Here is a 22,287-nt window from a genome sequence, read left to right as displayed (position 1 = left end):
AAAAATACTGTTTTATCCTTTTTTTTCACCCCATACATATTCTGATAGTGTTTTTTAGATTTATAAAATCCAGAACTCTTTGGGATTTGAAATAAGTCTATGGATTATGTAATCCAGAATCTAGATTACATAATTTAGAATCCGAAATACATAATCTGGAAGCCAATCTCATATTCAGAATAGACTTATGGATTATGTAATCCATAAACTAATCACACATGAAAAGAAGACCTCCAGATTACCTAATCCGAAAGCTAATTTTATTTATAGAAAAGACTTCCGGATTATGTAATCCGGAAGTTCATCACAAAAGGCTTCCGGATTACATAATCCAGAAGCTAATTCTGGATCTAGAAAAAGACTTCCAGATTATGTAATCCAGAATATTAAAAAGGGTATTTTTGGAATATAAAAACTTATGGGGTGGCACAAGAAGATATGGAGGTGCAGGAAGAAGCAACCCACATTTTAACTTCGTCCCCTTCTTGAGTTTCCATTTTGGCAGATTCTCCCTGCACCCGATGATTTTTAACTGGCACCCAATCACATGTATGAAAAGACCAAATTACCCTTAATGAATTTAAAAAATACATAAATTATGATCTGCACCCAATGTCATGCACTCAACTCTATTGTTCTTCTTCTTCCTTTGTGCGTGAAGCAGCAGCCGCAGGCACCGTGACGTGAGACACCGTCAGCCACCTTTGCTCCGTTCGTTTGCTTCGCCGTGAGTGACCTTTATCATCGCAGGCAGAGGGAACCATCGTCGAAGAAGTCAAGGTACCCTTCATCATCGTAGTTTTTTATCCGCTATAGAATAGTGGCTTCTGGATAATTTTATCTGCAAATCATTATTGGCTTCCAGATATTTATATCCACACTTCATTAATGGATTTCGGATATTTTTATCCGCACGTCAATAATGGCTTCCAAATATTTTTATCTGCACTTCAATAATGGTTTCCGGATATTTTTATCCGCACTTTAATAATGGGTTCTGGATATTTTTGTCCGTAAGATACATTTGACTTGCGGGTATTTTTATCCGAAATGTTGTTGTTGTTCTGTGGATATTAATATCCGTATTAGTGTTAGGTACTTAGGGCACTTGGCTTCTATGGAATTTTTCATTTGTTGTTTTATACTATATGTGTTATAATTTTGTATATATGTTGGATTGAATGTTATTTTTATGAAATGTAAGATGGTGCGGACTAGAGGTGGAGGAAGTTTTAATTTGGATCGTGTGCGACCAACTGCATCGGTTAGAAGAAAACGGGGTGGCCCTAGTACTTCAATTCCAAATGAACAGTTTGAAGATTATATTGAACAAGAAGAAGTTGAAGTTGATGATGAAGGTTATCCAGGAGGCCCATTGGATAAGTCCTTACTCGTTAATTATGAACATCATGTAGCCAAATAGTTGTGGGATGGTTTGGTAAGTAATGAAAAATAAGTTTTTGTATTTGGTATGTATTTCGGATTATTGATGATATATGTTGATTATTGTAGGATCGTGGTGAGCTGAAGGTCGTTTCACATGGGAGGAAGATAAGGTTCAAAACATATTTAAACACAAAACCTAACAATTTTTTGTAAGCTGTAACCTTAAATCGATGTCCAACCACATGCAGACTCTTTTGGAATGAAGCTTTGATTGCATTATGTTGTAAAATAATCATCTTATTGATAGAATCCCAACAGAAACATAAATCCCCCATCAAATTCTGAAGAACTCTCTTTAGGCTCCAATGTGTCGCCTCAACTTTGTTACTTGTTGTGTTTCCTAAGTGCATCACCTTATCTATCCATGCCTTCACAAATTTTTCTTTATGTGGATGTAACCATGTATCCATCACATAATCAACAAATATAAGCCATGGAGAACAGACAACTCGAAGAGCATTGACCCGATCTTCAAAGGCCTCAACAATATCACAACCCACAATAAATCCCCACACTTCCATTACTTGATCCCATGCCTCTCTTGGATGCACCAACATTTTACATTTTGCTTTCACATTTTTATCAATGTGAAATCGACAGAGCAAATTATAAGCTTCAGGAAACACCTTAAGGCATGAATCAACTCTAAAAAACAACCCTTTAAGTTTGTCAAGGCCCACAAAAAATTATTTTCCTTTTCTGCTGCTAGTAAACAAATGCAACGGAGAAAGTCAAACCTGTTGACGTAATCCCAACAATCTCAAGTAACGACATCCTATACTTGTTCGTCTTGTACGTACTATCCATTAATATGACAATATTAAATGAGTTGACCAGTTTTACTGAATCTGGGTGTGTCCAAAATATATCTTGCACAATATTCGAGACCTCATCACACCTACATCGTTGCACGTACCTGTCTTGCTCCAGTAACAACATAAATTGTTGCATTTCTGTTCTGTGACCTTGTTGTGATCTTCGGTGAACAGTGATTGCATTATAAACCTGCTTAATCATCGTCACATTCTTCTCATTTCTCTCTTTCATGGTTTGTAAAATATTTCTTGGCTTTACCGAAGTTTTAGTCAAATCCTCAACCATAACCTTTTCCTCTATACTTAACCTTCCAGCATATGGATGACCCACCATTGTCTCTGCCAAGTCATGATTGTGAGAATCACAAATTAATTCAACCATCCACCCTTGACCACCTTTGACTGGTTTGCCTCGCAATCTGAAAGGACACTCACACTTTCAACTTCCCGTTCGACTGACATCTATTTCTTTTTCATACCATTTGTATTTACCTCCTCTCTCACAACCTAACAATACGTAGGTCATCATTCCTCATTGGCTCGTCCATGTATCCCACCTTTATATAACAATAACAAACCCATAACTATAACCAACACTTTTCGCCCACTCTAACAGCTCATCTCAATCACGAAATACCTACAATAACATATGCCAAATTTTAAAACAATTCATAAAAAAAGCATTCACAACCCAACATTGACCATACCTCATCTGTAGAAAATGCCTCACTACACTCATGTGCCTTGTGTTCATTATCTAATGCGTTATAACTTATTGACTGCTCCAGATCAACATCATCTAATCCATCCCACACATCAATCTCTCCTAAAACTCTCATGTTTGACTCTGTTGTATCCATTAGGCTGCTGAAAAAAAATGAACACTTAGCTTCCGGATAAATAAATCCATAACAAAAAAATTATCAACAGTTAGCTTCTGGATATATACATCCGTAAGCCAATTATGACCTATAGACATGGGCGTTCGGAAGCAACGAACCACACTTCCGGATGTTGACATCCGTAATTGAAAAATTTGACTTCTGGATATTAATATCCATAGTGAAAAAAACAGACTTCTGGATGCCGATATCTAGGACCAGCTGAGCTCGAACGAAAAAACAGAAACGACTGAAAATTGATTACTTACCTCAATAATTTGGCAAATGAAGCTTACACTGAATGTCCGTGCACAACCATGAATATAACCTCCTCTTTTGCAGCTCAAACCAAAGCTTCACACAACAATGAACTTCCTCTACCTCACCATACAATATTTTTCAAAGTGAAGAAGAGAAGGGCACAATGGGAGTTTTAAAAATTCGTCGTGTGCACGTCATAATTGATCAGTTGCAGGAAGCAAACTTCCATTTTTGAGGTGTCTCTTCTAAACAAAATATTAATTATAGAAGAAAGAGGTTTTAAATCCCTATTTATTTGTACCGCCCTGGCAGTCGGAAGTGATTACGTGGCATCCAGCTACGGTATGGGCGTGTTGACAAGGCGCCAGGTTGACAGAAGAAGAGGAAGTCGGGGGGCTCGTGAAGTCGCCAGTTATTAAGTTGGCGTGTTCCGATCTCCAACATACCAGAACCGGCGATCACCGGGTTAAAGATGAAGTCGCCAGATGTAAACTCAGGCGACCAAATGATTGGAGATCGCTAGAGCAAGCACATCGCCAGAGATGAAGGTGGTGCAGATTATGAAGGCGGCCGGCGAGACCACAGGGAAGGTGTACGAAAGCACCCTAACTCGCCAGTTCGAGTAGAGATCGCACTCCCAAGTTAGCTATGCACTAGGCAGTACCATGCATAAGTAACTTAGCCAAAAAGAGAGTCAGAAGCAGCGCCCAAGTCAAGGAGGCTCCGGATGATGGCACGTGTACGACTGGATGCGAGCCACGTGTCCAAGTCTGTAACTGCCAGGAGAGAGAAAGTAACCAGGTATTTAAGGGTTCCCCAACGAACTTTTGAGGTACGCACGTTCAGATTATACTCTTTACGCTTGCGAGTTCTTGAGCATACTGTGAGAGAGAACATTGCACGGTTCCTTGAGAGTTTTAGAGTGTTCTTGCTCTTAGTATTTGGTGGTTCGGTCACTGACTTGGGCGTTGGAGTGCGATCGGCCGCAGCGGCGCCGCTCTGTTCTTTTGCAGGTTCTTGAGGTGGATCTTGAAGAAGGACGGAGGTTTGAAGCGGTGCACACGTCGATCCTTTGACGAGGCAGGTTCCAACGTTCTGGTCAACAGGCAGGATCATCAGGCGCCCACCGTGGGGTCGTGTAAAACCTGTTCCCATCCACAGCGTGAGTTCTTGGAGGTTTTCGTGGTTTTCTGCGTGGTTGTGTGCTGGTGCAACCACCGTTCGCTGTTCGTTTGAGATTTGTTCGGTGTTTTCGCGTTTTCCACCGTTCGTTTGGATTTTTGTCTGGTGAAGTGAAGTTTTCTGCTGTTTTCGCGTGATTTGTTCGGTGGAGTTTGAGTTCTTTCGCTCGTTTGGTTATCCGTGGGAGAAGCGGTGGTTTCTGGTGGAGTTGCAGGTTTCTTTGAAGGTTCGCGGTGTTCTTTAGTTTTCTTGCGGAATTACGCGCAGTTTTTTCCGATTGATCGCTGAATCGATCGTAGCTGAAGTAAGTGTTGTTCGCTGCATTCTGTGATTCGCCAAGTTTCATGAGAAAAATGAGAAGCAATCGTTCAAGTCCAGTTGCGCCCGTCGCTGCTGAAGGCGTCGCCGCCATGACCATGGCGCAGATGGCAGAGATTATGTGCTCGTTGCAGGCAACTGTGGAAGCCTCGCGCATAGAACAGGCGAGAATGCACGAGGACCTGGCCGCCTCTCGGGCCAGGAATGATGAGCTTAGCAAGGTGACTGAGGAGCTGCGTCAAGCTCTTCAGGAGCAGCAAGGGCGTCCTATTGCTGAGGAGGTCGCGCGTCGACGCCGCCTCGTGTTTTCCCTATGCCTTTAGTTCAGGCGATTACTGACACGCCTATTCTTACGAGTGTGGTACCTGTTAAGGCTGTCTTTACCGGCGTGGAGGATCCTGAAGCTCATCTCACTACGTTCCATACGCAGATGATGCTGTCAGGGGGATCAAACGCCGTATACTGCAAGATGTTCGTGAGCACGCTCCAGGGAACGGCGCTGGAATGGTTTGTGAGCCTGCCTAATGGCTACATAACCAGTTTTCAGCAGTTCTCGAAGATTTTCGTTGAGCAGTACATCGTGAATAAGGCACCGCCCAGGGTGTCTTACGACCTGTTTGATATAAGGCAGTATCAGGGAGAGTCCCTCAGGGACTACCTAAATCGCTTTGGGGCGCAGATGGTCAGATCGCCGGCCAAAGATGAAGAAATGCTAGTCTATGCATTTAAGAAGGGCGTGCTGCCGGGACCATTCTGCGAGGCGTTGATCAGGGCACACCCCACCACGTTTGCTGAGGTTAGGCGACTTGCGGTGGCCCACATCGCCGACGAGAGTGAAGTCGCCGAGAAGAGAGGAAGCGTGGCCCCCACTAGGCCACGCGCCCAGACCAGGATCCAGCCGCAGAGGGTGCTGGAGACAGCGGCGGCCAGAAGGGATCAGAGGACTCGCCATCCTTATGATCCAAGGAAGAACAAGGGTAGGGGCCAAGGACGCCAGCAACCAGCACGCCGGGAATACAATCGCCCGCCTAAGCACAAGTTTGTCATGGGATTGGCAGATCTAATCGCCATTCCCAATATATCCGCTAGGTTGAAGGCGCCAGAAAAGGTGGGCGACAAGGTGTTGGGACCAAAGCCAGACGCCTGGTGTGAGTTCCACCAGGGCTTTGGCCATACAGTGGACTCGTGCTTAGCATTAGGATACCAGCTCGACGATCTGGTTAAGAGCGGGTTCCTAAACGACTATTTGCTGGATAGAAGGACGGGGGGCGCGTCGAGCTCCCAACCAGCATGTGCTGAGGCTCAGCAGCACGAGATGCCCACGCATGGAGAGATCCACACCATTGCAGGGGGTTTCTCAGGAGGTGGATGCACCGCATCATAGAGGAAGAGGTACGCGAGGTCTGTGATGACGGTGGATATGTTTGAAGACCACTCGCCGGAAGTGGATATTTACATTCACCAAGCAAGATCTCCGGGATGTTGTGCCTCATGACAACGATCCCATAGTAATTTCGCTGATAACAGCAGGAAGAAAGGTCCACAGGGTGCTAGTGGACCAAGGAAGCTCGGCAGATGTGATGTTTTGGCCGACTTTCACGCAGTTGGAGCTGCCCCTTGACCAGTTGAGGCCCTATGGAGGGTGTTTGTATGGTTTCGCTGGTGACCAGGTGGAGGTCAGGGGGTACATAGAATTAAGGACAACGTTTACAGATGTGGCGGGTTCAAGAACGGAAAAAATCAAATATCTGGTTGTAAACGCTCCTTCAGCATACAACATCCTGTTGGGAAGACCCACGCTCAACAGGATAGGTGCCATACCGTCGACCCGGCACATGAAGGTGAAGTTGCCGTCTATGGAGGGGGTGGTTATCACCATCAAATCCGATCAGAAGGAAGCGAAGAAGTGCTATGAGAATAGCCTGAAAAACAAGAGATCGGTGAGTTATGTAACAACCACCCCGCCCCCTGGTGTGAAGCCCAGATCGACGGTAACAGAAGAGACCGCCGGTAGGGACGTGGAGATGGTGGACGCTGAGCTGGGGGAGGGGAACGCCGGTCTGGAGGAGGAAGAGGCAAGGAATCGCCCTGAGGAAGCGAGAGAGCTGGGAATCGCCAGGGCGGTGATCGCCAGAGAAACCAGACCAAAACCCGTCAAGCAGTGGCTCGAGAGAGAAATCGGGGGAAAAATCTTCAAGCTGGGAAGATCCCTGGAGGTTGAGCTCTAGGACCAGATCGCAAAGGTGATTGAGCGGCATCTGGACGCGTTTGCATGGTCCGCTTCGGACATGCCCGGGATCGATCCCGACTTCTTGTGCAATCACCTGGCGATGGACAACTTGGTGAGACCAGTGCGACAAATTAGAAGAAAGTTTAACGAGGAGAGGAGGCAGGCGATCAGGGACGAAACACAGAAACTCCTCGCTGCAGGCCACATCAGGGAAGTCCAGTACCCTGAATGGCTGGCAAATGTCGTGCTGGTGAAGAAGAGTAATGGGAAATGGCGCATGTGCGTCGATTTCACTGACCTGAACAAGGCTTGCCCGAAGGATTCATATCCTTTACCAAGCATAGACGCCCTGGTAGATAGTGCCGCAGGGTGTAAGTTGTTGAGCTTCCTGGATGCCTTCTCGGGGTATAATCAGATCAAGATGCATCCCATGGATGAAGAGAAGACAACCTTCATGACGGAGAGATCGTGCTACTGCTACAAGGTGATGCCGTTTGGGCTGAAGAACGCGGGAGCCACGTACCAGAGGTTGATGGATTGAGTACTTGCACCAATGCTGGGAAGGAACGTGCAAGCGTACGTCGATGACATGGTCGTGACCTCGCCAGAAAAGAGCAAGCACGTTGCAGACTTGGAAGAATTGTTCACGACGATCGCCAAGTTCAGACTGAAGCTGAATCCAGAGAAATGTATTTTCGGCGTGGAGGCTGGAAAGTTTTTGGGTTTCCTCTTGACTGAAAGAGGCATAGAGGCCAACCCTGATAAGTGTGCCGCCATCTTGGCGATGAGGAGCCCAGCTACGGTGAAGGAAGTTCAACAGCTAACAGGTCGGATGGCAGCCCTGTCTCGCTTCGTGTCAGCTAGTGGAGAAAAGGGTCATCCCTATTTTCAGTGCTTGAGGCGTAATAACAAGTTTGCTTGGACGAAGGAGTGCGAGGAAGCCTTCGTCAAGCTGAAGGAGTATCTGGTGAGCCCGCCGGTTTTGTGCAAACCGCTGGTGGGAACCCCTCTCAGGTTGTATTTTGCTGTAACTGAGAGGGCGGTGCTCGCCCAAGATCAAGATCAGGCTCAAAAGCCTATTTATTTTGTTTGTAAGGTGTTGCAGGGCCCCGAAACGAGATATCAGGCCCTGGAAAAGGCTGCGCTGGCTGTGGTATTTTCGGTGAGGAGGTTGCGCCACTATTTCCATAGTTTCACCATACTAGTGATGACTGACCTGCCCATCCAGAAGGTCTTGAAGAAGCCTGACGTTGCGGGAAGGATGGTGAAGTGGGCAGTAGAATTGTCAGAGTTTGATATTAAATATGAGCTCCGAGGCCCGATCAAGGGGCAAATCTTTGCAGATTTCGTGGTTGAGCTCTCATCTGAGGCGACACGAGTTGAAGGGGACGACTTCCGTTGGGTGCTCTCGGTGGATGGATTGTCGAACCAGCAGGGTAGCGGTGCTGGAGTCATTTTGGAAGGACCCAACGGCGTGCTGATCGAACAATCTTTGAGATTTGCCTTCAAAGCCAGTAACAATCAAGCAGAATATGAGGCGCTGATCGCCGGGATTTTGCTGGCCAAAGAGATGGGAGCCAGGGTGCTAATGGCTAAGAGTGACTCGCTGCTAGTCACAGGGCAAGTCACAGGCGAGTTCCAGGCTAAAGATCCACAAATGGCGGCTTATTTAGAGTATGTGCAGGAATTGAAGAGTTCCATTGCCTCCTTTGAAGTGGTGCATGTGCCCAGAGAGCAGAATGCCCGAGCTGACTTGCTAGCTAAGCTCGCCAGTTCAGGCAAGGGGGGTAGACAGAGGACGGTGATTCAAGAAACTCTGAAAACGCCGAGAGCATTTGTGGCAGATCACCTGGTTCTTCAGATAAGCAAGTCGACGGAGAAAGCAGCGAGAAGTCATAAGTCCCTGACGCAAGAAACTTTGAGATCGCCGAGAATTAGAGCATGTCGAGGAGAGAAGGTGAACATGACGCAGGTCTGCGCTATCCATGAGCCAGACACCTGGATAACACAATACAAGCGATGCCTGGCAGATGGCCTTCTCCCACTGGATCCGACAGAGGCTAGGAAGGTAAAGAAAAATTCTAGCAAGTACACATTGATTGATGACGATCTGTACAGGTTTGGGTTCACTCACCCACTCCTGAAATGCGTACATGGCGAGAAGTGCACGAGAATCATGGCAGAGCTCCACGAAGGTATATGCGGAAGCCACGTCGGGGGTCGAGCTCTGGCCGCTAGGACTCTCCGTGCAGGGTACTACTGGCCATCGATGAGAGAAGATTGCAAGAAGTATGCCCAGTGTTGCAAACAATGCCAACAGCACGCCGATTGGCACAAAGCGCCTCCCGAGGAGTTGAAGTCGATCTACAGCCCTTGGCCGTTTCATACTTGGGGAATCGACATCCTGGGACCATTCCCACTGGCGATCAGGCAGATGAAGTACTTGGTGGTGGCGATTGAGTATTTCACCAAGTGGATCGAAGCAGAACCAGTGGCCCAGATCACCGCACACAAGATCGAAGGTTTCGTGTGGAAGAATATTGTGTGCCGGTTTGGTGTGCCTAAGCGCCTGGTGTCGGACAATGGGACTCAGTTTGCAAGCCACCTGTTGAAGAAGCTTTGCGAGGGGGTTGGAATTCAACAAGTGTTTGCATCCGTCGAGCACCCTCAGACAAATGGCCAGGTGGAGTCAGCTAATCGGGTGTTGCTGAGAGGTTTGAAGAGAAAGCTAGAGAAAGCCAAAGGAAGCTGGGCTGAGGAGGTACCCCGTATAGTCTGGGCGTACCACACCACTGAGCAGTCAGGAACCCATGAGACCCCGTTCAGCTTGGTCTATGGATGCGACGCAATGATTCCAGTGGAGATCCAGGAGAGCTCGCCGAGATTCCAGAACTTCGTAGAGGAAGACTCGAATGAAGAGAGAAGGCTGAACCTGGATCTACTGGATGAGGTCAGGGAAGATGCGAGATTGAAGGCTGAAGCGGTGAAGAGAAGGATTGAACGAAGATACAACTCGAAGGTGATGCCAAGACAGTTTAGAGAAGGCGACCTGGTGATGAGGAAAGCCCACCAGTACGAGATGGAGAATAAGCTGTCGCCCAAGTGGACGGGGCCGTTCAGAATAACCGAGGCGCTCGGGAACGGCGCCTACCGATTAGAGACATTGGAAGGAGGGGCGATTCCTCGCACTTGGAACGCCACGCACCTGAAGTTGTATTACAGTTAAGAAGCCTTGTAAGTAAAGACAAACACGAAGTTATATTATAATGTCTCTGTTAAAACAGTTTGAAGGGGGCATTCTTTTTTCCCTAAGGAGGGTTTTTAATGAGGCCACCCAATAAAGAGAAGTTTTCAAAGTACAAGTTGTTTTAGATTGCGTGCTTGTTGTTTTCAGAAAGTTTTGAAGAAAGACCTCGTCACTTGTATGTGGCTTAAGGCAAGTTAAAGATATATTGCATGCTTTCTAAAGAGTTTTAAGTCCTCATCGTCTTTCGGCGATCGGAGGCACCAATTAAAAGTTTTAAGTCCTCGTCGTCTTTCGGCGATCGGAGGCACCAGTTAAAAGTTTTAAGTCCTCATCGTCTTTCAGCGATCGGAGGCACCAGCTAAAAGACCTCAACGCCCTCGCGCGTCCTGAGGCGAGTTAAAGACCTCCTCGCCGTCGAGCGAGTGCAGGCGAGGAAGAGCGAAAAGTCCTCAGTGTTTCTGGGGGCGAGGAGATGTAACCCCTGGGGCAATGTAGAGGCACCAGTGAAAAGTCCTCAGTGTTTTTGGGGGCGAGAAGATGTAACCCCCGGGGCAATGTAGAGGCAAGTAAAAGACCTTATCGCCTATGAGCGAGTTCAGGCGAGCTAAAGACCTTCTCGCCGATGAGCGAGTTTAGGCAAGGTAAAATCCTTCTCGTCTCGAACGAGTTCAAGTATGGTGTTAAGGGTGGACGAAGTTTGGAAGGTGGTTGAGGTAGGTTCGAGGAGAACGCCTAGCCACCCGGTCTTTTGTTCTGAAGCTCAGGAAGGTAGAGAAGGATCCGAAAGGCGCCTCTACCCCCAGATAAAAGAACAATGGCCAAGGCATGAAGCCAGAAAGGAGCTGATATTGCCAAGAGTCTTTGGCGACCAGGAAAAGTTCAAACAGTGGCGAGAAAGTTAAAGACCCGTTTTGATGAAGCAGATCGGGTGAAGAAATGTTTTAAGCCAGTGGTTGAGTTAAAGTTCGTTGCTTGAAGAGTGATTTTGCGCTAAGGTTAATTACCTTAAGATTACAAGTTGTTAATGTGATTATTATTCGAAGTCGAAATGGTTCGAAACAATTAAGTACAAGGGTGCCTACGAAATTACTAAGTTATTTCTCTGAAGTAAATTGCGCAAGGGAAGTTGAAGCAGGCAAAGAAGTTACAGGAAGGAATACAAAGGCAATTTCATTAAGTAAATATCAGTTCGGGGTACGTAAATAGAAAAAGAAGAAAGTTCATTACAAAATACAAAGAAAAAGCGTAAAGGTGGTGGATGAGGGGAAATTGATCAGTCTTTCGACGGGAACCACCTTCCCATCCACCACCTCGTTGTTTAGGGACACCATGCTGAGATCCAGATCGGGGAACAAGCATGCAAACTGTTCCCGTGCAGCCTCGAATCCAGCAGCCAGAATTTGGGCAGAACTCAGATTAAGTTCTTCAATCTGTTTCTGGAGTTCTTCAGTTTGTTCCTTCAGCCCCTTATTCTTCTGCTCCAGCTCTTCGACTTGCTTCTTGAGTTTTTCGTTGGTTTCTTGAGCCTGGAGAAGGTCTTCAGCAACCTTCTTGGATTCTGCTTGCACTTGGCCCAATTCAGCAGCGATCTTCCCCTTCTCTTTGTTGGCCTCGGCAAGCTCAGCCATGGCGTCGTCCCTCGCCTTTTCCACCTTTCCCAGGAAGATCTCCCGATCAGCGGACCTCTGCTCCAGTTTCTTCACCTTGGCGGTGTCAGTTTTTATTAGGGCCTCTAAGTCAGCCACCTTAACGCGATAAGGCACAATCTTGCTTTCCAGCTCAATCTTCTCTTGAGCCAGAAGCTGCACCTTGTGGCGAAGATCGGTGGCCTCCTTGCGCGCCAACCGGAGCTCGGTGTTCATCGCATCTTCTACTCGGGAGTGTTCAATCTCCGCGAGTGTCAGATTGAAGGACAACTTCTCCACCTCAACCCTCATAGTGCTATTCTCAGTTCGAAGGTTGAAGAGGTCGTCCTGGAGCTTCCTGGTGGAGCTCTCCACAGCTCTAGTTATAATGGTGGGGAAGTCTTCTGCCATTATCTTCAGTTTAGCAGAAAAAGGCTCCCACATCCTTGTGACCGAGAGAGAGAGGCTTGCTGGTGGAGGCACCTGGTGGGCCTGTTGTTGGCTCTCGCCGCCACCTTCTTTAGTTGGCTGTTCAGCGAGTGCTTCTTGGCGAGGTGGCGACGTCGGGGACTCAGTAATTAAGATTGGAGAGTCATGAGCGACTTCATCCCCGATTGGAGCAACATCTGCGGCTGAGGCATTTGAAGGAGGACCCCCTCCAACTATTGCACAAGGTGTGGAGGCGCTCGGTGGGTCCTCCATGAAGTTTGGCTCGGGGGCCTCAACCGCAGGTGGCGCGGATGCCAATGGAATGGCTTGGACTGGTGAAGCAGGAGCTGGTGGAGGTGGCAATGATGGAGGAGGGGCAGGCGTGGATGGCGGTGTTGATGCTGGAAGAGGGGTTGGTGCAGATGGTGAAGAAGGTGCCACCCTCTTCCTCTTCGTAACAAGGCCATCTTCAGTGGCCTCGTCGTCTTCCTCCTCCTCCTCGTGGACTACTTGGGGAGTTTTCCTCTTGGGTCTTTTGAGGACAAGTTTCTTGCGTTGAGCGGCGGGTTGGACATCGGAAGGAGCTGGGCTCTTGGGTGGCGATCGACCCTGTGCGGCGACGATCTCCACCACAGAATTTGGCACTGTTTGGGAACCCGTTGCCAACCCGTGGGTTCGGGCGAGCGCCCTTAATTCAGCAAGCTTTCCCTGGCCCAACATATTATCTGCATAGAGCAAAAATGCAAGGGTTAGTTCAGAGGGAAAATGAATGCATAAGGCAATACGCAGCAAAGCAGATAAAGGGTGCAGAAAAATAAAACCAAAGTCTCGCGCACAACGCACAAGACGCCCAGAAACAGTTAACAGGAGTAAGTATTAGAACAAGAATTTAAATGTTCTAACCTATTCGAATTTCGAGTTGGTCCTCGAAGAACTCGAAGCAGATAAGTGTGGTGGTGAGGAAGGTGATGTTGGCGTCTGCCACACTCTTCCAGAAAAAACAGAGATCTCTGTCCAAAGCGCCCATGCTATCAGGACTTCTGGGTCTCCTGAAGCAGCTTTTGGACTCTTTGTTCACCTTGTTTACCCAATATAAGGGGAAACCGTCGAGCAAGGAAGCGTCTTTGTCATTGGGACGCACCTGGACGAATTTGCCCTTCCAGTCTTTATAGGATTGCTGGAAGATGGAGAGGATCGACCTCCCAGCAATCCCATTCAAGCTTACCCACAGGCGGTCTCCTGGGTGCTTGGCTTCGAAGAGAAACAAGAAGACATCCACCGATGCTGGCAACCCCAGGTGGTCGCACATGACTTGGAACGCTCGCACGAACGCCCAGCTATTGGGATGAAGCTGGGCGGCGGCGATGTTGAGCTCAGTGAGAAGCTCCCTCTCGAAGCGGGTGAAGGGAAACCTGAGTTTCACCTTCTTGAACAGGGTTGTGTAAACAAAGCAGAAGGGTCCGCCGTTGTTTGCCTTGTCGTCAGCGCAAACTGGCAGGCCAGGGGGGCAAGGTAGCACTGTCATCTTCTCGTCGTGCTCCTTGTGGAATGATTGGTGAGGTTCATCCCTCTTCGTCAGTCGCAGAACTGCCCCAGCAGTGTTCACAGAAGATGTTTCCCCCAACAGGGTCGAGTTGGCCCAGGGATATAGTTTTTTGAAGTCTGGTGGGGGGACGGAGGCTCCTCCGGTGACAGGCGGAGTAGCCTGGGCCAGGTTGGGGCGGGAAGGTGCAGGCCTCTCAGCCTGAGAAGACGAAGCACCACGTACTCGCGGTGGGTCGTGTGCTTGTGAAGAGGGGTTTCGTGATGAAGGAGGAGGATTTGGGGTGATCTTTGAGCGAGTCATTGTTGAAGCTGCAAAGGAAGAAGAAAAGGAAAAATGATCAGGGTTCACAGAGGCTGACTCGATCTTGGAAGAAAGGTGAAAAACGAACGAACGTAGGTTCGTTGAGACGTTGACAGAGCCCTAAGTTACGAAGAAGGAGAAATCGCAAAAACAACCCACAACGTATGCACCAGACAGTTAAAGGATGATGCGAATCAGTTAAAATGCAGGAAAAACCAGCAGAAGAAGGAAAGGAAGTACCTTTTTATAATCAGGAAGGCGATGAAGAATGTTGGTGATTCAGAATGTTGAAGAACGCTGAGAGCTTTTTTGCAGAAGAGAGTTGGAGCATTTGAGGATACGAAGAAAAGTGATGGAACAGTGGAGTGAAAATGGGTTTAAGGGTTTTTCGAAATGGGTTTGGGAAGCGCAAACGTTAACTGAAGGTAACCGTTGATGAAGCCACGTGTCGAACGATGGAGAATGTTTGGTGGAGCGTCAGAGGAGCAGAAAGTGCAACCGCTTGGAATTCTGCGCCAGTGCCACGTAGATGACGTGACTCTTTTAGTCTTTTCGCTAGACAAGTCTTCGCTTAAGACTGGGGGGCTTGTGTACCGCCCTGGCAGTCGGAAGTGATGACGTGGCATCCAGCTACGGTATGGGCGTGTTGACAAGGTGCCAGGTTGACAGAAGAAGAGGAAGTCGGGGGGCTCGTGAAGTCGCCAATTATTAAGTTGGCGTGTTCCGATCTCCAGCATACCAGAACCGGCGATCACCGGGTTAAAGATGAAGTCGCCAGATGTAAACTCAGGCGACCAAATGATTGGAGATCGCCAGAGCAAGCACATCGCCAGAGATGAAGGTGGTGCAGATTATGAAGGCGGCCGGCGAGACCACAGGGAAGGTGTACGAAAGCACCCTAACTCGCCAGTTCCAGTAGAGATCGCACTCCCAAGTTAGCTATGCACTGGGCAGTACCATGCATAAGTAACTTAGCCAAAAAGAGAGTTAGAAGCAGCGCCCAAGTCAAGGAGGCTCCGGATGATGGCACGTGTACGACTGGATGCGAGCCACGTGTCCAAGTCTGTAACTGCCAGGAGAGAGAAAGTAACCAGGTATTTAAGGGTTCCCCAACGAACTTTTGAGGTACGCACGTTCAGATTATACTCTTTACGCTTGCGAGTTCTTGAGCATACTGTGAGAGAGAACATTGCACGGTTCCTTGAGAGTTCTAGAGTGTTCTTGCTCTTAGTATTTGGTGGTTCGGTCACTGACTTGGGCGTTGGAGTGCGATCGGCCGCAACGGCGCCGCTCTGTTCTTTTGCAGGTTCTTGAGGTGGATCTTGAAGAAGGACGGAGGTTTGAAGCGGTGCACACGTCAAACCTTTGACGAGGCAGGTTCCAACGTTCTGGTCAACAGGCAGGATCATTATTTTAATCAAATTTGTGTGTAGTTCTCTTTTACACTACAAGAAAATTATTGAATAAAACTAATTTTAGAAACCAAAATAATTAATTAGTTATTATATAATTAAATTAGACCATTTTATAAATTAAAAAAATTATTGTTATTTAAAGTAGTTTCTATTACTATTAAAAATTTATAAAATAGTTTCTAAATTAGTCTCTAACCTTTAGCTATCAAGATTTTAGTTACTTACTATTTTATATTCTAAATTAGTTTCTATTAGTCTCTTATACACTAATTTAGAATCTAAAATATTAGTAACTAAAATTTAGGTAGCTAATTTAGATAAAAATTTAGAAACCATCTCATAAATTTTTATTAATTATGGAAATTATTTTAAATATGAATAATTTTTTAGTTTTTAAATTAATATCTAATTTAGTTAATATGGTGACTAATTATTTTTTGTCTCTAGATTTAGTTATTATTTAATGATTTTCTTGTTATCAATTAAAAATAGTTTCACTAATTAAAAATTGATTATAAGTATTATTTTTATCATTTTTAACCCACAATAATACATAAAATTACTCTTAATTATTTATTGATTCTCCTCTATATTAAACACGAATACATAATGTTACTTTTAACTAGGCAGACAAAATTATTTCTCATTGAATAACAAAAGTTGTTTTGAAAAATTACAAAGAAAACTCTTAACGTGAGAATACACAAATAATCTCTCCTTCCTCTAGAGACTAACTTTAGATGCATAAGAAAATAAATTTGAGATTATAGTCTCTAGAAGCCATATGCAACCATTTTCTCTTTATGAAGGAAATAAATTTGAGATTATTACAATACAGCTAGTTTCTATTGAATCTTTTTGCACTTTCTCTATTCTTAACTACAAGAAAATAAAAAATGGAAAGAATACATAATTGCAAGACCTAAACTAAAAATAATTGTATTCACAAATTTTACACTTGCACTTGAATCCATACAAGATACACTCTTAAACACCTGTAACTATCCTTCACTCATTGAAAGGGTGTATTTCTTATTTTTTCTAATCATCAAATCAAAATATCAGTAACTAATTGCCAAGTATAATTATCAGAAAAAGTTAAAAAACAAAATCAGATTCAAAACCTAAACTTATCACGTTAGAAAAAAATAGGCCAAGAGTAGGTTTGTTCAGCCTTTGATTCAACCAATACAACAACGTTGCACAAATAAGACATAGTTTTTACTTACTACACCCCCATTTTGAACTTGCACCCCTCAATTGGGTGTAATACCGCACCATATCCACTGTAGTAGAAGAAGAAGAGAAAGAGTATGTTGTAGTTATAAGAAGACGAAAAATATCTTGTTCCGAAAAATTTATTTTGGAAAAAGTATTCTAAACTATAATATATACGTTTTTAAAAGTTCGTTATGGAAATTTTGTTTGAAAAACTTGTTCTAAAATCTATTTCATGCGTTCTAAATTTTTTGTTTTGGAAATCTTGTTATAAAAATATTATATTTTTTAAAAACATGTTTCAAAATGTATTTTATGAATTTTGAATAAGTGTGTTCGAAAAACATTTCCACAAGTAATTCAAGAATTATTTAAAATAAGAATAAAATAATTATTTTAAAAATTGTGAGGGTGTAAGTTAAAAATGGAGGTAAGAGTTGAAAGACATTCACCATTCATAGCATGGAAGAATGCAATGCACCCATTCTATAAAGCACACTAATGATGTGTTTGAATTAAAAAAATATTCCATAAAGCACACTAATGATTTGTTTAAATTAAAAAATATATGTGTAAAGATTTAAGGAATGAATTTGAAGTGATTTGGAGGGTATTGAGAAATGATAAAGATTCATTATATATTATTATTTTTTTAAAATTTTATGTATATTGCTATTATTTTATATTTTTTTACATTTATATTATTACTACGAGAAAAATCCATTTTAGCTACCAACAAAAAGTGAGTGTTATTAAAAAGAAGTCACTAATAAGGATAAAGTCTACTCACTGCTTTAGATATCATATTTTAGTCTCTAAAATAGTATTTAATTTATTCAATATAATAACTAATTTTTTTTATCTTTAAATTTATTTTTTATTTAATGATTTTCTTATAGTATCAGCAAAATATTCCAATAAATGAACTAAGCCATTCTAACCATCCTTCCAAGAATAGGGGTTGAAGAAAGGAAAAATTTTAATATCCAAACATGCTAAAAATTTCACCATTCCAATAAATGTACATCTTTGTAAGTCTATCGTGGCTTTCTTTCATCGATCAACGAATACAAACACACACTTTACTTGTCTTTTGTTTCGTGTATATAGTAAATGCCCTGAAACAAACATAATGTAAAAGTTGTGATCAAGATAAGAGCGAAGATCAACATACATTTAAAAGATGTAAGTATATTTTTGTGATCATGAAAATTAGAGATTAGTTTTGTATCATTCATATTAGTGTTTGGTTACATAAAGGTTACATTTAGGGATGCTTTTAGGGTAGACTCTTATGGGTTTCCCTATCTTCGTCTCTACTAATGAAGTAAAAATTTATCTCCAATACCATTTTCATATTCAATGTGTATGAAATTTTTGTCTCATAAAAAACTAATTTGGATTGAGCGTTTTGTTCCTCATATCTTATATACCTAGGTATGTTGACATAAAGCTTAGGATTTCCAATGCAAATGCTATTTAATTCCTTTTCTATTTGTGCAACGTTGTTAAATCATAAAATCTTACAAATCCAAATCCCCTTCCCCTATTTGTTCAACTTTTGAGAGATAAACACTTCTTTTACTTTTCTCTATATTTGAAATTTTTTAAACATGTCATACTCTCCATGGATATTAGGAAAGTTGGAGAAGAAAAATATTTTGTAGTTGTGACCTCTAGAGCCCGTTGATGCCTCACCATGCTTGATCCCACCCTTCAAAGGATACTACTGAAGAAAAGTAGGTTTCATCTTTTCGTCAAAACAACCCCAATAACAAATTGCGGACCACCACACTCAATTCTCCCACTTCCTAGTTGATTCGAAACAACTCCATGACGAAACCACATCAAAGGACAGTGCATTCAACAACTAACACTACAAGAAAATGATTGAATGGCAACTAATTTAGAAACTAAAAAAAATTAGTTTCTATAGTAACTAATTTAAATACCATTTTATAAACTAAAAATTATTGGTTACTAAAATTGTATCTATTATTAATAAAAATTATAATATAATTAGATATTATATTTTTGGTAGCTAATAATAAATTTTTTTTTTTTTTTTATAGAAACCATTTTTTTAGTCTCTTTGTTAAAAATGTAATTAGAAACCATTTTTTTAGTCACTTTTAATTTATTTTAGAAATTAAATTTTGGTCTCTAAAAGTAATAAAATTAGAAACTAATTTTGTAGTTTCTAATCATCATACAATTATTGATGCTTAAATTTTTAATCATTATTATTTAAATTTAGATACCAATTTTGAATTTAGATACTAATTTTAAATATAGATACTAATTTTAAAGTAATTAAATTTTTAATCACTCTGTTATCTCTTTCTTCTCACTTTAACTTTTTTTACTCATCTCTGTCTCAGGGCAACGCTGCTCAACCCTCATTCAGGGCAACGCTGGGCATTTCTCACTCACGGGCCACGCCGCTGCTCATCTCTCACTCACGACGAAAACCCTCTAATTCACGACGACAACACTCTCACTCACGACGAAAACCCTCTCATTCACGACGGCAACGCTCTCACTCACGGCAACGCAACGCACTCTGCCACAACGCACTTTGCGCTTCTCTCCTCCGAAGGAGGCCAACGTTTGTCATCGTAAGTTTCGATTCATGCTCCATTCTCGTCCTTTGCCCTTTAATTTTTGCTCATGGAAGCTTCGCACAACTTTACTCACTATGTATCTTCCCCATCTTAAAACCCTAGATTTTGTTCTCATGTTGTATTCTCTCATTTTCATCTGTAGGAACCTACGAGAACTTTGAATCTTTTCCAAGTGTTTGAATAAAGTTGTGATTTCTAGCCTTTGCTTTTGAGGAGAATTTGAAGGTCATTCTGGAAGAAGAAGTTGTAGTCTTGCAAATTTCCTGTGATGATTGCACAAGGGAATTAGTAGATAAGGCTCACGCTGTTGGGTTCAAAGTTGTTCCTCAAGTGAGTTTTCTGTACATTTATTAATAGTATCAGGTTACTAACTTACACAAATTCTAAGAGACAATGATGTCCTAATTTTGGTTTTCTTTTTATTTGCTGTGCAAATTAATTAGTTTGTTCTTGTGTTTTCTGATGCCTAGCTCGATTTAGACTTAGCCCATTTTATTTTCAAATTAAAGAAAATTAAACTAGAAGTTCGTTTGAAGTCGATGAACCCCTCAGCCTGCTATAACACCGTTGTTGAGTTTATATTTCATCATTCTCCTTCCTTATTTATGCTTAGATAAACTTTCCACAAGTACTTGCAGATTTAGCTTCTTCAAAGAGTTGGTATTAACTTATATATAAATCAATTTTAGCATATGAAAAAACTTATTTCATTTTCTTATTTTTGTCAGTGTCTATGAAGAAATTTATATTGCTAGTGGATAGGTTGAGTGACTTAAGTGATATGAAGTCCCTTTTGTGAGGCATTTTGAAAGCTAATTGTAGGTTATTGTTTGTCATTGGAATCTAACCTGTTACTCGTATTTTTAATCCTATTACAGGTCGGGAACATTGAAGGTGCGAAACAAGCGATTGAAGCAAGGACTTTGAAGTTGGTGGTCATGTATTGGGTCAGGTGTGCATGCTTGTCATAATTTTGATATAGTCTATGTAGTAGTGGTTGCAGGTGTTAAATAACTACACATTACATTGTTTTTCCTCGAGACACTTTTCCACAAAACCTTCACGATCTGTATAGCCTAATTATTCTCAGGCTCACTTACACGGAAGCTTTTTGGGTCATCTTGCTTGTGTTTTCTATTCAATAAAAATTTGGAAAGGTATTAATTTGAGGAAGTGATGAATTAAAAAGAAAAATTTCATCATCAATGCTTTTCTATCAGAAATAATGAGTGTGTAATTTCAAATATATTCAAATATTCCCCTTACACTTGCAGAAAACCTTTCTAGTTAAAAGTATTGTTGAAATAAGGCTTGTGGGGTCTTTTTCGTATTTACTGCTTCATGTCCTTAGTTGTTTTGAGGGAAGACCGTCACTTGTATATGTGTCACTTGTATATGTAACGTTCTCACAACCTTTGAAAAATTTGGGTTGTGATGTGCTGTTTTCCATGTAGTCAGAGCCGTGCTAGAGATAAAGCTTCCCAGATACATTGTGGGATTGCTGTGATTAATGATTTTGGTGCAACATACATGTGTCAGGTAAAATTTATTTTACTATTTTATCGTCATCTCTTAGAAGGCGTTTGACCCTAAAGCACATTAGTAGCAGTGATATTATCTATGCTTTTAATTTACATATAATTATAATTTCCACTGAATTAAAGTTGTATTGTGTAATTTCCACTATTTCAGTCGCTGCCATTTGTGGGTGTGAAACAAAGTGGATTTGGACAATTTGGTGGTGCAGAAGGTTTGCGGGCATGCTGCCTTGTAAAAGCTGTTGTTGAAGATAGATGGTGGTCATTCATCAAAACCGTGATGCAGAAGCCTCTTTAGGTTATTTTGGAAAACCTTTCATAATTATATATTATTGTACTTCGTTAAGAGTGAAAAGATAGACTGAGATGGTTTTTTTTCTCTGCTTTAGTATCCTGTATTAGTAGAAAATGGATTTTAGTTCTAGGAATCGCTTGTGGAAGCACTATTGAATTCAGCCTATGAGACCTTTTGCAAGCTTGGTTTACGTGTTGAGAATCCTTACTGAAGATTGGTTAAGCTTGGTTTTGAAATACTACTTTCACATTAATCATATTTTGAGTAAATTGCCCTCCTATTGTTGTTGTAGTATCTTAGGACAACCAAATTGTTGTTGATAATTTACATGTCATTTTGCAGATTTTTACCTTCACGCCCTGCAACTAATGGGATTGGAGATATCCTCGAAAGTCATTATACTGATCCATGACCATCGTGAAAGAAGATACCAATTAGAACAATGGACTTGTGGTTTGGAGAGTTTTTGGTTGATTTCATATAATTAACTTTGTTTAATTTTATTATTTATGTTAGTCTTACATATAGTTAACTTTGTTTCTTTATTAATGCTGAAGAAGTTTTCGATTTGTCGTCACTTCAAAGTGAGTTCAAACAAACCTGTGCTAAAATATGAGTTTCGGTGTATAGTTGGTACTTAGAATTATGATAATATAGTCAAGAGTATTCAGTGACTGATTGTAGATGATAGATAGAGATGTAGACAGGGACAGTCATAAATTCTACTGTTCAACATTTTGCATTTGCATAGCCATAGATATTGCGCAGAGAAAGAAAAGAGGGAAACACATACACAGTTGAAAGATAAACTCACACTATGGATTTCTTTTTAGTCTACATACTAATGCAGTCATTCATGAAATAATAATGCGTGTGCATGGTGATTTCTGATCTTTGTTCTTTTGCTTGAGGCTTTA

At 42.6% G+C, this 22,287-nt stretch overlaps 2 protein-coding genes across 7 annotated transcripts; one reads left to right on the top strand and one right to left on the bottom strand.

Annotated features, from left to right (window-relative positions):
- Positions 1-2,151: 2,151 nt before the first annotated feature.
- Positions 2,152-2,595, bottom strand: LOC150027442 (uncharacterized). The gene is made up of 2 exons (XM_090302367.1): positions 2,363-2,595; positions 2,152-2,245 (listed from the first exon to the last, which is right to left on the bottom strand). The coding sequence occupies exons 1-2, from the start codon at positions 2,593-2,595 to the stop codon at positions 2,152-2,154; spliced, it is 327 nt and encodes a 108-aa protein (XP_090158493.1).
- Positions 2,596-19,249: 16,654 nt separating this feature from the next.
- On the top strand, positions 19,250-21,947 carry LOC150027441 (aldehyde dehydrogenase 22A1-like). 6 transcript variants are annotated; one of them, XR_016521049.1, is made up of 7 exons: positions 19,250-19,531; positions 19,680-19,867; positions 20,416-20,489; positions 20,996-21,076; positions 21,230-21,373; positions 21,465-21,634; positions 21,713-21,947. XR_016521049.1 is itself a non-coding variant. In XM_090302524.1 (6 exons), exons 3-5 carry the CDS (start codon positions 20,476-20,478, stop codon positions 21,371-21,373), a joined length of 243 nt encoding a protein of 80 aa, XP_090158650.1. In that variant the 5' UTR covers positions 19,250-19,531; positions 19,680-19,867; positions 20,416-20,475; the 3' UTR covers positions 21,713-21,947. The 6 variants fall into 6 exon arrangements, 1 of the variants encoding a protein (XP_090158650.1); XR_016521046.1 differs by having other exon boundaries at positions 20,992-21,076; positions 21,465-21,587; XR_016521047.1 differs by having other exon boundaries at positions 20,992-21,076; positions 21,465-21,597.
- Positions 21,948-22,287: the final 340 nt, after the last annotated feature.

Source organism: Phaseolus vulgaris, chromosome 5 (assembly GCF_051622355.1).
Source record: "Phaseolus vulgaris cultivar YP4 chromosome 5, ASM5162235v1, whole genome shotgun sequence".
NCBI lineage: Eukaryota > Viridiplantae > Streptophyta > Magnoliopsida > Fabales > Fabaceae > Phaseolus > Phaseolus vulgaris.
This window is presented reverse-complemented; position numbering and strand designations above follow the sequence as displayed.